Source organism: Macaca thibetana, chromosome 10 (assembly GCF_024542745.1).
Source record: "Macaca thibetana thibetana isolate TM-01 chromosome 10, ASM2454274v1, whole genome shotgun sequence".
In the NCBI taxonomy this organism is placed as follows: Eukaryota; Metazoa; Chordata; class Mammalia; order Primates; family Cercopithecidae; genus Macaca; species Macaca thibetana.
The window spans coordinates 8,249,216-8,264,237 of record NC_065587.1 but is presented as its reverse complement, the minus strand read 5'-3'; the positions used below and the strand labels follow the sequence as shown (position 1 = coordinate 8,264,237).

Here is a 15,022-nt window from a genome sequence, read left to right as displayed (position 1 = left end):
TCCAAGGGCAAGGCCAAAGTGGGAGACGCTGGCACCCCGAGCCTGGAGATGAAGCCCTAGAAACAAAGCAAAGGCATCCGCCCCCACCCCGACCCATGCGCAAGGGGGAAGGAAGGAGTCCTGACCGCTCGGCCTGGAGCAACCCTGAGACTCGGTAAAGGGATGCCACCCCTAGTGCTGGTGAATGCCGATGGCAACTCTGGTCACCGGGTGGCCCAGGTCAGTGACAGGCTGATGGCACAGAGGGGGAAGCTGAGGGTCTAGAGCGAGCACAAGTGGGAGCCAAGAGGGCCAGCGAGGCAGGGAAAGCACCCAGTGACTGGCCACCTGACACACCACACATATATACCCCAACACACGTATTCTGCAGCATCCTCCCTGCACCCACAGTGGGTTCGGAGGCCCCCTCTGCACTCGAACTCCTTGCTGGCTGGAGGCTGACCAGCGCCAGCACTAAGTGCACAGGAGCCCAGAGGTGGGCACTGATGACCCAGGGTCCCCACCCACTGAGCAAATGCATCTGCCCTGGGGGGTGATGGGGGACCACCACACCGGGTGCTGCCAGGCTGGGCCTCTTTCCAGAGCCTAGTGGGAGCCCTGTGCTTAGGGACGCCCTCCCTCCGCGACCAGCAGGTTCAGCGCCCGCTGTCAGGAGCCCTGGCCAGAGGCCTCATCCATGGTTGGGGCCAAGGCCGAGGGGCCTGAGGATGGGCTGGGCGTGGCTTACGCTCCATCTTGCTCTCCCGGTGCTGCCAGGCATAGAAGTTGAGCAGCTCCTTTCGGGCGCGCTTCCGTCTCTCCCTCTCCAGCACCCGCAGGCTGGCTGCTTCAGTCCGGGGGAGCACAGGCCGTCGGCCCCGGCGGGTCACCTTCACCCACCCCTCCTCGTCACAGACCCCGTCCTCCTCCTTGGCCTCAGCTTCTTCCTGCAGGGAAGGTGATTCTGTCATCCGATGGAATTCTGGGACCTCTTGCAGCCTCCAGCAGCACACCCTCCACGCCCTCCATCCTAAGTCAGAACCGCCCTGAGCCCCGCCCCCCAGGGACGGGCTGCTCCCCTCCTCCCAGCATGGTGTTGGGGCTCAGGATGGCGGGGAGGGCACGGACCTGCCGGCGCTGCCTCCTTCTCCACTATAGACCATGTGGAGACTAGATGTGTCACCCAGCCAGGCAGCCCAGGATCCAGCAGGGAAAAAGGGAGCCTGGCCTCTACAGAGTGGCTAAGGACAGGCCGCCACCGCCCTCCCTCTTGGGCGTCACCTTCCCACAGCCACACAGGTGATGGGGTGCTCGGCCAACCCTGCGGAGCCTCCACCTCAGCGATCTTCTGGTCATACGCCTCCAGGAACGTGTCCACTTCCACCCTCAGGGCCTCAGGGTCGGGCATGGAGTCTGCGTAGTCACTGATCCACTCTGAGGAAAAGGGAGGCAGGGAAACGGGGCTTCCTCAGGCCTGGCATTTGGGCCCCACCCCAGGGCCTGCCAGGCTAATGGAGACCTTTTCCCACAGGGCCCGGGGCGCAGGTGCTAAGGAAACCCCAGGGGCTGCAAGCTGGGCCCTCGCTCTGCCTGCCCAGTATTCCTGTGCCGCTCTGTGCCAGGGACTCAGGCTAACGACTCCCTGGGGACCCATACACAGCCCCGCAGTCCTCCTGCCCAGGCCTCCACATGCCACTCTCAGGGAGCATGGACTTGGCTGGTGACATTCAGACACTGTCCCCATAGAGTGTCCTGCCAACCCAGAGCCCAGAAAGGAGGTGCCAGTCACCCCCTGAGGTACTAACTGTGAATGCCACTCTTCACAGGGTGGCTCTCTGTGGACACCAGCAGGGGGCCCTTCAGGGCCAAGGCCGCTGACACCCCACTTGGCTTCTGGAACACCACGTAGGCTACCTGGAACCCCTGAAGAGAGAGACAGATGTCAGAGGCTGGGGGCGCCTCCGCATGTCTGGCACAAGGTCTCCAGGCCTGCCCTCAGCCTAGCCGGTGGCTACACCAGGGGAGACAGTGCTAGGCTATTCCTGAGCCATGGAGAGAACCAGAGGCCATCCCATAACCCAGGTCAGGGGCAGCCACACTTCCAGTGATCCTGCTTCTGCGGGAAGTGACAGCTGTTCCCAGCTCTTCCTCAGGAAGAGGGGACACACAGGCTGCCTTTCTTCCAGTCACAGGAGGGATGCTGTGACACGCAGGGGTTGCCCTGGGCCAGGGCAGGTTTTTGGAAGCCAGGCCTGGGCACACACCATGCCAGATGCCACTGTGTGGGGAAGAGGTGTGGGCTCCAGCGCCACTGGGAAAGCTGTGAAGAACAGTGCTCCTGCAGACCCGGCCCCTAAGCCTGGGGAAGGAGCTCCCTCAGCAGGGGAAGCAGGAGGGCAGCTGGGGGAGGCCCCGCAAGCACCCAGCAGAGACGGTCCCTGAGCATTAACACAGGAAGGAAAAAGCCAGGCAAGAAGTGCAAGGATGTGGCAAATCTGGGAAGGAATAACAGGCTTTGTCACCTGGACAGCCTCCTACGCCACACACGGTGAGGATGGGCTCAGGACCAGAGAATGCTCTGACGTCCCACTGCCAGCTCCCCCAACACACTGGGGACAATGCCCCACCCCCCTCACTCTAGTAGAACCCCGTGCTTGGCGGCTCACCGGCACCGGCTTGGGATGAAAAAACTTCGACCTTGACTCCTTTGGGCTCTCGGCCAGGTCCGGCTTCTCCTGCAACTCTACAGACTGGACGAGGCCACAGGAGGACAGGAGGCGGGACAGGCTCTCCTGCCGCAGGGAGAGGGAAGTCAAGTGTGAGCATCTGCAGGGGCATCCGAAAGCTTCCCTCCACCATGGGTGGCACTGCCAGGGGTCCAGTGCCCCTGAAGGACTCAGAGCCACAGTCACATCTGCCCAAACTGGGAGCATGTGGGCACCACAGCCTCCGACCTGTTCTGCAGGGATAATATGGAGGTCAATATTCCTGCTCTCTTTTTTATTTTTTATTTTTTTTGAGTTGGAGTACTGCTCTGTAGCCCAGGCTGGAGTCCTATAGCGTGATCTCGGCTCACGGCAACCTCCACCTCCGGGTTTCAAGTGATTCTCGTGCCTCAGTCCCCCGAGTAGCTGGGATTACAGGCGCCCACCACCACACCCAGCTAGTTTTTGTATTTTGAGTAGAGACGGGGTTTTGTCACATTGGCCAGGCTGGTCTTGAACTCCTGACCTCAGGTGATCCCCCCGTTTCGGCCATCCAAAATGCTGGGATTACAGGCATGAGCCAGCGTGCCTGGCATATTCCTGCTCTCTCTCACTGGAGACAGGTAGGGACATTCTTGCTATTATTCTGATTTTATATATATGACAAGTTTTACTACCTGAATCAGCAGTGGTGACCCTATGCTGTGACAGTCAGGATGGAGGTTGTCTGTCTGAATCAGCAGTGGTGACACTATACTGTGACAGTCAGGATGCAGGTTGTCTGTCTCAATCAGCAGTGGTGACCCTATGCTGTGACAGTCAGGATGCAGGTTATCAGTGGGGGTTCTGGGATGTGCTGCTGTGTCTCCACCTGGGTGCTGACTACACAGGTATGTTCTGTCTCTGGGATGCAGCGAGCTGGACACCTGCCACTGGGGCCCTTCCCTGTACACATGCTGCACTTCAAAAAAGGTCAGAACTCACACCCCCTCTTCTACACGCTTCTTTTTTCTCTAAGTTTAGAGGATTCTTTTACAAATTAGTTTCTTTTTTGAAAACAAATCCAACAGTTCTCTTGACCAGGGGTGGTGGCTCACGCATGTAATCCCAGCACTTTGGGAGGCTGAGGGGGGGCGGATTACTTCAGGTCAGGAGTTCAAGACCAGCCTGGCCAACATGGTGAAACCTTGTCTATACTAAAAATACAAAAATTAGCCGGGCATGGTGGTGGGCGCCTGTAATTCCAGCTGCTTGGGAGGCTATGGCAGGAGAATCTCTTGAACCCAGGAAGCGAGGTGGCAGTGAGCTGAGATCACAGCGCTCCAGCGTGAGCAACAGAGGGAGCAATTCCCTTAGTTTAGTTCTTGTAAAAAAAAAAAAAAATTAACAGTTGTGTTTGGATAGAACGAGAGGCACTTTTTATTTCCTTATACTTTCCTAGTTTTAAACTATTGACACGTATAATCTCAAAGAAAACACGCAATTCAAACAACTTCGGGTAATACGTAAAAAAGCCTTGGGCTACTTAGGATTATACTTTTTCTTTTTTTTGAGACAGAGTCTCACACTGTTGCCAGGCTGGAGTGCAGTGGCAGACCTTGGATCACTGCAACCTCCGCCTCTCAGGTTCAAGCAGTTCTTGTGCCTCAGTCCCCCAAGTAGTTGGGATTACAGGCGTGTTCCACCATATCCAGCTAATTTTGGGGTTTTTTTGGGTTCTTTTGAGATGGAGTCTCACTCTGTCACCCAGACTGGAGTGTAGAGGCGCAATCTCGGCTCACTGCAACCTCCGCCTCCCAGGTTCAAGGGATTCTCATGCTTCAGCTTCCTGAGTAGTCAGGACTACTGGCGCACGCCATCACGCCTGGCTAATTTTTTGTGTTTTTTAGTAGAGACGGGGTTTCATCATGCTGGCCAGGCTGGTCTTGAACTCCTGACTTCGGGTGATCTGCCCCCTTCAGCCTCCCAAAGTGCTGGGATTACAGGCATGAGCCACCATGCCTGGCAGGATTATACTTTTAAAGACATCTTTGAAAAACCCGTTTCCTGACTGGACATCAAGGTAGCCCTCTGGACACTCTCCTCTGGGGCTCCCATTAGCTGTGTCCGTCTCACCACCAAGGACTTGGTGGAGGCCAAGGGAGCCCCCACCTAGAGCCCACAGGTCCCCTCCCAGACACTAGCTCACTTCTGTGCAGTATGGGGGCACATTGAGGACAAAAAGAGTCCTCTTCTGAGGCCAGGTGGACTTGGTGCCTTGTCAAATGCCACGTGCCCTCACATAGAGGTAGTGAGAAGCCTGCTGCTTTTCAGAGAACTTGATTGGAATAGCTGGAAAGGAAATGGGAGGGGAGGGATGGCCAGGCTACCCTGAGCTGAGGCCAGCAAGACATTCACACAACTTCCTTTCTCCACATCCCTGTCTAGTCCTATCTGCTCATCAATCCATCCATCCCTTCACCAACCCCCCGACCCTACCCTTTGGCAAAGCCTGTGCGGGCTCTAAGAGTCTGCCCAGGAGGGCCTCCCAAGGTGGTGCAGGGAAAGAGAAGATAAATGGGCAATGATTACAGATGGGGGCGCAGTGAAAGGGAAGCTCTCGAACCCTGCGGCTCTTGGAGTGAACACCAAAATCTTAACCGTGGCTGGAAGCTCCGAGAGACCCTGCCTGCCACTGTGGCCTCTTCTCGTACCATCTTCCCCCACCACCTTGGATTCTCCCTGTTCCCCTGGGTACACCAGGGCCTCACACACACTGGCCTCTTACCTGGCGCGTCACCCTCTTCCTTCCCGCTAACCTTCAGGTTTAGCTCAAACCTCGCTTCCTCAGCATCACCCGCAGCCCCTCCTGCCAGGTCAGATCCCACTGCCTGTGCCTTCACAGCTTCTCTTAATAGTCTGTAGGCTAAACTGATGAGACTCTTTGATTAATCACTGCCACACCCATGACTGTAATCTCATAAAGCTAGGAACTGCTTCTATTTTTCTCACACCTCCGTCAGACTACCGGTTGGCATAGAGCTGCGGTCCCTGAACTCAGGAAGCTCAGTTGCAATAACGGAGAAGACAATTACCAAGTAAGCATACAGCAAGCTTGTATCAATTATGAAAGAAACATTACAGGGTCATGGGGTGGCAGAGGTCTTCTTTCCATAGGCTATCAGGGATGGCCTCTTTGAGGAAGCAACATTAAAGCTCAGACCAGAAACGCCAATAAGCAACAAATTGGCACAGCACGTGCAAAAACCCAGGGGGGAAAAAGCACCTTGCCTCAGAGAAACAGAAAGAGCTTTAGGTCAGCACCAGCCAGACCACGTGGCCCACACAGGTTAAGAAGTCTGCTTTTTGTTTTAGAAGCTACCTGATAAAGCCACTGGAGGGAATGCAGTGGATGTGGGGGCTATCGTGGGCGTGTGAGACATGATCTAAATTTTAAATGGACTTAAAAAGAACATTCTACCACATGGGTGGAGAACAGAAGCAGCGGCAAGATGAGAAGGAGGGCAACCAAATAGGAGAGCCCATAACAGCCCAGGTAAGAGCTGCTGGGGGCTGGACTAGGAGCAGAGACGATGACAAGGGGATGGGCTCACCTGGATGAGCGAGTGTGGACGGAAATGGGTTTGCCCTGGGTGAGGGGTGGACAGAGGTGGGCTCACCCACGGGAAGCGTGGACGAAGACAGGCTCGCCCTGGTAGAGTGGGAAGACAGAAGAGCGCCTCCTGCGTCCTCGGAGCCTCACGACCTCCCGAGCCTGGGGCCAGGGGCCACCGGGGCTCACACCTAACCGTGCGCCGCTCCTGGGGACCCTCGGCCGCCGCCAACCCCCAAACACCTCCTGGCGATGCCTGACCGCCCCCGGTCTCGCCTCCCGGAGCTCCTCACCTGTGTAACCCGGAGGGCTCGGGATACGGTCGTCCCGTTCCCGCGCCGGCCGCTTCCTCCTGCGCGCCACCATCTTGCCGCCCGGGAGCGCAGGGGCCGCCGGGAGTTGTGGTTCGGCGCCGGCGCGATCGCGTTTCCGTGGCGTCTGTCCCGCCCCCTGGCTCCAGGCCCGCCTCTCCGGCCCCGCCCGCCAGGGCCCAACCTTCATCAGCTCACAGTCAAATCAGCGCGCGGAAGTGGGAGGGAACGTCAGCGTTGACCCCGGCCAGTCACGAGTGCGAACTCAGCTTTCCACTCATGCATTCACACCTTGAATAGACAGTGTGAGAGAAATCCAGAATGGCTGCTAGGTTTTCAGTCGGGGCAACTAAGAGGATGGTGTTGCCATTGACTGAGATGGGGAGACTGCAGGAGAGGGGCCAGCTTGGGGAAAATCAAGTGGATCAGTTCTCTGTGGGCCATGGTGAGACGCCCATTAGGCCTTTCAGGGGAGATGTCAGGTGGGCAGTTCCACATGAGACTCAGTAGTCAACTTTTGTTTTCCTGCAGTCTCACTCTGTTGCCCAGGCTGGAGTACAGTGGCATGATCACAGCTCACTGCTACCTCTGTCTCCTGGGTGCAAATGATCCTCCACTTTAGCCTCCTGAGTAGCTGAGGTCATTTTTCGTTTTTGTTTTTGTAGAGATAGGTCTTCACTCTATTGCCCAAGCTGGTCTCGAACTCCTTACGCTCAAGTAATCTTCCTGCCCCAGCATCCCAAACTGCTGGGACTACAGGCATAAGCCACCATGCCCAGCAGATAGTCAACTTTTTTTTTCTTTTGAGAGTCTCGCTGTTGCCCAGGCTGGAGTGCAGTGGCGTGATTTCACCTCACTGCAACCTCCACCTCCCAGATTCAAGTGATTCTCCTGCCTCAGCCCCCCAGTAGCTGGGATTACAGGTGCCCACCACCACACCCCTCTAATTTTTGTAATTTTTGGTAGAGACGGGGTTTTACCATGTTCGTCAGGCTGGTCTCAAACTCCTGACCTCATGTGATCTGCCTGCCTCGGCCTTGCAAACTGCTGGGATTACAGGAGTGAGTGAACACGCTGGCCCCAACAGGCAACTTTTAATGTGGTGTGTTAAGGCTCCCAGAGAATGTTCCACACACAGAAAATGGGGAAGTGACAGTCTTTGAAAGCCTAGGCCCAGAAATGGCAAAGTCACATCTGGTCAAAGTAGTAACAGAGCACACTTGGGTTCAGGATGGGCATGGGACCCCATCTTCTGAAGAAAGGAGTATCAAATAATTTGCATCCCTGGAGGGGAGCAGTGGCTCATGCCTGTAACCCCAACACTTTGAGAGGCCGAAGCAGGAGGATCACTTGGGCCCAGGAATTAAAGACCATCCTGGGTATCGTATCAGGAACCTATTTTTTAAATAATTAAGTTGCACTCCAAATGTTGAAATCCCTGAAGATCAAAACCCTTGGCTGGGTGTGGTGGCTCATGCCTGTAATTCCAACTTTGGGAGGCTGAGGAAGGCAGACCACCTGAGGTCAGGAGTTCAAGACCAGCCTGTGCAACATGGTGAAACCCCATCTCTACAAAAATTAGCCAGGCATGGTGATGCACGCCTGTAGTCCCAGCTAATTGGGAGGCTGAGGTAGGAGGATTATTTGAGTCTGGCTGCGGAGGTTGCAGTGAGCCAAGATAGTGCCCCTGCACTTCAATCTGGGCAATAAAGTGAGACTTTGTCTCAAAAAAAAAAGTAACTCAAAGGTAGGAATACCAAATGTTTATTCAGAAATGGATAATACATAATCACCCTTCATCCCTTAATGCCTCTTCCTCTCCTTCTGCATGGGAGACACAGACGGGTAACACAGGGGCATGGGAAGTGAAGGAGGACACAGGACTAGCCCACCACCTTCTCTTCCCGGTCTCCCAAGATTACTGCTTATAGAGTGGAGGAGGCAAACAGGTCCCCTCAATGTACCAGATGGTCACCTACAGCACCAGCTCCAGATGGCCACGTGGCTGCAGCTGGACTCAATCAAACTCTGTGACAACCAGAAGATCCCTGCGCTTTGGGATCAGAGGGAGGGTAAAGCCATGCAGGCAGGATATTTACCGTCCCTACCCTAAGCAGAGTCCAAGCACTGAGTCCCCTGTTCCCAGTACCTGAAAAACCAGGTCCAACTGCCTTCTGGATGCTCTCTTGGGCCAGGAAGGGTAAAGTGTGGGAGGAATGTCTTCCAGCTGCTAACAAGAAGTCTGCACCCACTTGAAGGGGTTAAGAGAATAAAAAGCAGCATTCTTTAAAGAACTGGAAGTGGAGCACCACCAGGCCCCTTCCTTGGACTTTCCCGGCCTGGGCAGCCTCAGAGTCTGCAGACTGAAGCTGAGTTCAAACCCTGGGTCCTTCCTGCCTGACAGACTGACCTCTGGAAACATGAAGTCTCTGGGTTTTTCTTCACTGGGTCAGCCTCAAGCAAGTCTCGGGAACTCTTGAGTATCTCTGGCATGCGCCTTTCCCAGCACTTGCTACTGATTTTGCAGAGCTCCCAGAACTGTGCTCCCCAACTGGTTCCAGCTCTGCCAGCCTGGATTCCCTTCATTCCCAGCAAACCAGCAGGGGACCACTCAGTGACACCAGGGACAACACTGGCCTGGTCATTCAGGGACTGCCCCTGGGCTCTATAGTTTTGTCCCAACTGCCTGTGCCTATGCTGGGGAAACAGCTTGCCTGGGAGAGCTGCCCTGCTCCCTTGACTCCTCCTCTGCCAAGGCAGGAAAATAACCCTCTGGTCATGGATGGATGGGTCACTCACGTAAGTGGGAACAAACAGTGCCCCTTGGTGGCAGCTGGATATATGCCTCCAGGCACTCCTGACCACTGTCCTGTTGACAACTTAGGCCAGAAATGGAGAGCCAGGAGCAAACTGACCTCTTCCATTCAAATAAGCTCCTAACCCACAGCATTGCAGAATGGGAGGTTGAACCTTTGAAAGGCCCAACCAGAGGAGAGCTGGCAGCTGCACAAAACCAGGGTGATGAGTGCCAGGCGAGGTGAGAACCAGGAGGGCTCACAACACAACCCCCTCCTAGCAGAGACACCCAGAAGGGAAAGAGAGCTAGGGTAGGGCATTCAGCACAACTCAAGGAAAAGGGAAAGGTGAACTCTGGAGAACTTCCTCTGGGCGGAGACAGCACGGGCCTCCAAGCCAAGAGCTTGGACACTCTTCCCTGCGGTACAGCCTCATCCTGCCCTTGCCATTAGTGAGACCTGGAGCCACTGGGGAGAGGACAAGAGGCCTGAGACCTGCTCCCCACCCAGGCACCTCCAATGACCAGGCAGAGGAGCGGCACAGCTCTCAGGCCGACCTGGCTCCCATCAGGATACCAGGGTTTTCCATCCCCTCCGTTGTCTGAAAAGCTTAATACACACAAAGGACAGGCAGCCCGTCGGCCCCTGGAAAAAGCAGGGTCCTTCAGACAGCCCCCGCCCTGCATCCCATGGGGCCACAAGAAAGCCACCCAGAGAATTCAGTGTACCATTTCCAGATAAGAAATCAGCTTGGGGCTGAGGCTGGCGGAGGCACACTGAAAAACACAAGCCTAACTTGGTGATGAGATGGAGAAGAAACATACTACAGGAAACGTTAACATACAGAGAAAGCACATGGCAGAACACAACACAGAAATGCGGGTCCCATCCAGTGAGGAAGCTCTTTACCCCTGGTGACCCTTCCCACAATCAGGGGTCTCCAGTCCGATGGCCCATTGGTCACAAGCTTTGCCTTGGGGAAACAGAGCCACCCTCCTCTGCCCCCACTTCCAGCTGCCTCACTCCCCTGCTCAAAGCTTGATTTTGAATTCTGTGGGCTGCGTGGTCACAGAGGCCCCTGAGGACTTGAAGAGTGCCTTCAGGATGGTGTCAGGGTCCACTTCGGCAGGGGGGTTGGAGGAGGAGGCAGAGTTCACCCTGCGAGGCAGCTCACTCTCCTTTTTCACCGATGGGCTGTCACTCAGCCGCCTGTGGAGAGCAGAGAAGGGTAAAAAAAAAAAAACCTAATTGGGGAACAAAAAGAGGGGTAACATCTGGCTCTGTCTCCATCAGAGCCAATCATGAGGTGGAGTTCTGTGTTCCTAGGATGATGATGATGCACACAGCTGGGAGACCCAAGCAGCCTCCCCTCCACCTTCCACTCAGATATTTCTAAATCAGAAGGCTGAGAACGAGATCATAATGCTAGCCCCTGTAGGGTCAACCCCTGGGGAAATGACAAAGCAAACCATTTTGGTTGAGTTTAAGCATTTGAAACAACCAGCTGCCATTAGAACAAAGGAATGCAGGCAGTTTACCCATTAGAATAAAAAGAGATGGACGGAGTTCCCTCTCCCCAGCACCCCGCCTTTGGAACTCACAGCAGGATGGGCTGGTCTGAGGTGATAACGTTCCCATTCATGTGAAGGTTGCACTTCATCGGCTGCCCTGAAAAACCAGAGAAAGAAAAAGGCTCTGCTATGAGACCTCAGCTCCTCACAAAAGAGGACAAGGGCTGTTCCTCCATTATCAATGGTCAAAACACCCACCACGGCGGTTCTGGCTCCGCAGATGGAGACCTGGCTGCTAGGTTCCAATCAAGCCAGACACTAAGAAAATCCAAAGCGTGAGGAAACCTCAGCAATGGCACACCAAGAGGCAAAGTGGCCACAAACCTTGCTTCATACAGGAGATGAGTGAAAGTGAAGGAGAAATGAGACTCAATGTGAAGCCATCCAAGTAGTAAGGGAAAAGGTTTATGCTATCAAATTCAGTGAAAAGATGATCAAAAGCATTCGTACAGGCTTCTACTCTATCTACAAAGGATGAAGCACTAGGAAGACCACACTCCCACTGTATACAAAGCACAACGTGTGTAATGGTAATAGCACAAAAAAGAGGAAGAAGAAACAAGGCCATTTGGGAATAACATTTCCATATCTTACTCGAGTTAAGTTAGTGAATACATCATGAAAGGAATTAAAATATTAGGAAAAAAATGTGAAAGAAAAGCCACTGAAGAGGAACAAAAAAGTAAAATGCGGTCAGGCGTGGTGGCTCACGACTGTAATCCCAGCACTTTGGGAGGCCAAGGCGGGCGGATCACGAGATCAGGAGATTGAGACCATCCTGGCTAACACGGTGAAACCCCGTCTCTACTAAAAATACAAAAAATTTGCCAAGCATGGTGGTGGGCACCTGTAGTCCCGGCTACTCGGCAGGCTGAGGCAGGAGAATGGCGTGAACCTCGGAGGCGGAGCTGCAGTGAGCAGAGACTGCGCGCCACTGCACTCCAGCCTGGGCAACAGCGCGAGACTCCGTCTCAAACAAACAAACAAAAAAAAAGTAAAATGGAAGAAACAAACCTAATTATCAATATTAAATATGAATGGCTTAAATAATCCAATCCAAAGACAGATTGTTAGATTGAATTAAAATTAAAAAAAGACACATTTTTCTTTCTTTTTTTTGAGATGGAGTTTCACTCTTATTGCCCAGGCTGGAGAGCAGTGGCACGATCTCAGCTCACGGCAACCTCTGCCTCCCAGGTTCAAGCGATTCTCCTGCCTCAGCCTCCCGTTTAGCTGGGATTACAGGCATGTACCACCATGCCTGGCTAATTTTGTAAAGTAGAGATGGAGTTTCCTCATATTGGTCAAGCTAGTCTTGAACTCCTAATCAGGTGATTCTCCTGGCTCAGCCTCCCAAAGTGCTGGGATTACAGGCGTGAGACGCTACGCCCAGCCTAGGAAACACATTTTTACAGTCGATGAGAGAAAAAGATTGAAAGTAAGAGTGGGCCAGGCATGGTGGCTCATGCCTGTAATCCCAGCACTTGGCAAGGCTGAGATGGGCAGATCACTTGAAGCCAGCTGATTGAGAGCAGCCTGGCCCACATGGCAGAAACCCCATTTCTGCTAAAAATACTAAAAATTAGCCGGGTGTGGTGGTGCGCACCTGTAGTCTCAGCCACTCAGGAGGCTAAGGCACGAGAATCGCTTGAACCCGGGAGGCAGACGTTGCAGTGAGCCAAGATCATGCCCCCGCATTCCAGCCTGGGTGACAGAGCGAGACTCCATCTCAAAAAAAAAAAAAGAAAAAAAGCGTGAACAAAGATATATTACCCAAACAGCAACCCTAGGAAAGCTGGTCTTTTACTTATTAGCTATTAGTAATATAAAACGAAATAGACTTTAAAACAACAACAAAAAAGTTACTAGAGGTAAAGAGGGATTTAAATTTAATTAAAGGGTCAATTCATCAGGAAGAATATAATCAAACATATATGCAAGTAACAACAGAGCCTCAAATATATGAAATAAAAATACACAGAAGTGAAAAGAACAGACAAACAGTAATAAAGATCTCACCGGGCGCAGTGGCTCATGCCCCTAATCCCAGCACTTTGGAAGGCCTAGGCAGACGGATCACTTGAGGTCAGGACTTTGAAACTAGCCTGGCCAACATGGTAAAAACCCCATGTCTACTAAAAATACAAAAATTAGCTGGGCGTGACAGCGGGCACCTGTAATCCCAGCTACTTGGGAGGCTGAGACAGGAGAACTGCTTGAACCCAGAAGGGAGAGGTTGCTGTGAGTCAAGATCATGCCACTGCACTCCAGCCTGGGCGACAGAGGGAGACTCCGTCTCAAAAAAACAAAACAAAACACTCCATATTTCACTTTCAATACTAGATAGAACCAGGCAGATCAACAATGAAACAACACTTGAACAACATGACAAAGCAACTAGACATAATAGACATGTACAGAACACTCCACCCACAACAAGAAAATACATATTCTCCTTAAACACTCAAAGAAGAAAAGAAAATCTGGAAAATTCATGAAGATATGGAAATTGAAACAATCCTAAATAACCAGTGGGTCACAGGAGAAATCACAAGGGAAATTAGAAAATAATTCAAGATGAATGAAAATGAAGGCATGATATGGAATGCAGTTAAAGCAATGCTTAGAATATATAGCTGTAAATGCACATATAGTCATGTATCATTTAACCATGGGAATACATTCCAGAGTGCAGTGGCATGATCATAGCTCACTATAGCCTCAACTTTCCAGGCTCAGGTGATCCTCCCACCTCAGCCTCCCCAGCATCTGGGACTACGGGCACACGCCACCATGCCCAGCTAATTTATTTTTTGAGACAGGGTCTTGCCACATTGCACAGGTTGGTCTCAAGTTTCTAGGTTCAAGTGATCCTCCTGCCTCAGTCTCCCAAAGTGCTGGAATTACAGGCTTGAGCCACCACACCTGGCTGTACAGCATGTTACTCTACTGAGTAGAGTAGGCAACTGTATTTGTACATCTAAATATAGAGAAAATACAGTAAAAATATGGTATTATAATGTTATGGGCCCACTGTCATATATGTGGTCTGTTGTTAACCAAAAAGTCCTTATACAGTGTATGAATACATTAACAAGCAGAAGTAAAAAAACCTACAGAATGGGAGAAAATATTAGTAAATCACTTATCTGATAAAGGACTTAAGAATATGTGAAGTACTTTTACAACTCAATAATAAAAAAGAAACTAAAAGGCAGACAAAGATTCTGTACTGGCATTTCTCCAAAGAAGATAGCGGGCACGGTGGCTCACGCCTGTAATCCTAGCACTTTGGGAGGCCGAGGTGGGCGGATCACCTGAGGTCAGGAGTTTGAGACCAGCCTGGCCAACATGGTGAAACCCCATCTCTACTAAAAATACAAAAAAATTAGCTGGGCGTGGTGGCGCATGCCTGTAGTCCCAGCTACTTGGAAGGCTGAGGCAGGAAGATCGCTTGAACGTGGAAGGCAGAGGTTCCTGTGAGCCAAGATCATGCCACTGCACCCCAGCTACAGAGAGAAACTCAAAAAAAAAAAGAAAAAGAAAAGTATCTTTCCACATCCAATATGACAAAATAAGAAAAAACAAGAGAAATTTAAAATTTAAAACAAAATTAAAAATAATTTTTTTTAATGACATACAAATGGCCAATAAGCACATGAAAAGGTGCTCAACATCATTAGCCACGGGGAAATGCAAATTGGAACTCCACTGACTCACCCAGGGGAGTTCACCCAGGTGCCAAGATTTAGCCAAGGCTCTAGGTCTTTTATTTGTAATTTTTTTATTGTTGTATTGTTCTATTAGTCTCTGCTTCTCCACTTCTAGCACAGGGCCTTGGTCCACAGTAGGCACTCAATACATACTGAAAGAACAAATGAGTGGAAAAGGAACATGGCAGACAGAATTCTTCTCTACAGGCTCTCTGGAGATGAAAAATACGAACCTCAAGTCAATAAAGTCTGTTGTTTACCCACTAGGAGCAGCTCTCACCCAGGAGCCAACATTCAGACAAGACTCCAGGGCTTTGAGGAACGTCTGCCCTAGCACTAAGCAGATCAACATCTGG

General features: G+C 52.1%; 4 protein-coding genes across 5 annotated transcripts in view; 1 reads left to right on the top strand and 3 right to left on the bottom strand.

Moving 5' to 3' along the window:
• TSPO (translocator protein) overlaps positions 1-15,022 on the top strand; it is a 677,237-nt gene that overhangs the window by 76,525 nt on the left and 585,690 nt on the right. The window lies entirely within an intron of this gene.
• The window catches only part of LOC126963638 (ribosomal RNA-processing protein 7 homolog A), a 198,025-nt gene that overhangs the window by 62,265 nt on the left and 120,738 nt on the right, over positions 1-15,022 (bottom strand). The gene's annotated exons all lie outside the window — the stretch shown is intronic.
• The window catches only part of LOC126964031 (ribosomal RNA-processing protein 7 homolog A-like), a 141,675-nt gene that overhangs the window by 9,030 nt on the left and 117,623 nt on the right, over positions 1-15,022 (bottom strand). The window contains exons 3-7 of the mRNA XM_050806894.1: positions 6,570-6,660; positions 2,646-2,771; positions 1,785-1,902; positions 1,316-1,413; positions 728-926 (exon numbers count right to left, since the gene is read on the bottom strand). Coding sequence (XP_050662851.1) covers positions 728-926; positions 1,316-1,413; positions 1,785-1,902; positions 2,646-2,771; positions 6,570-6,660 — 632 coding nt within the window. The remainder of the gene's footprint in view (positions 1-727; positions 927-1,315; positions 1,414-1,784; positions 1,903-2,645; positions 2,772-6,569; positions 6,661-15,022) is intronic.
• POLDIP3 (DNA polymerase delta interacting protein 3) overlaps positions 8,336-15,022 on the bottom strand; it is a 30,391-nt gene continuing 23,704 nt past the window's right edge. The window contains exons 8-9 of the mRNA XM_050805925.1: positions 10,984-11,050; positions 8,336-10,591 (exon numbers count right to left, since the gene is read on the bottom strand). Of these exons, the coding sequence (XP_050661882.1) occupies positions 10,414-10,591; positions 10,984-11,050 (245 nt within the window). The 3' untranslated portion in view covers positions 8,336-10,413. The remainder of the gene's footprint in view (positions 10,592-10,983; positions 11,051-15,022) is intronic.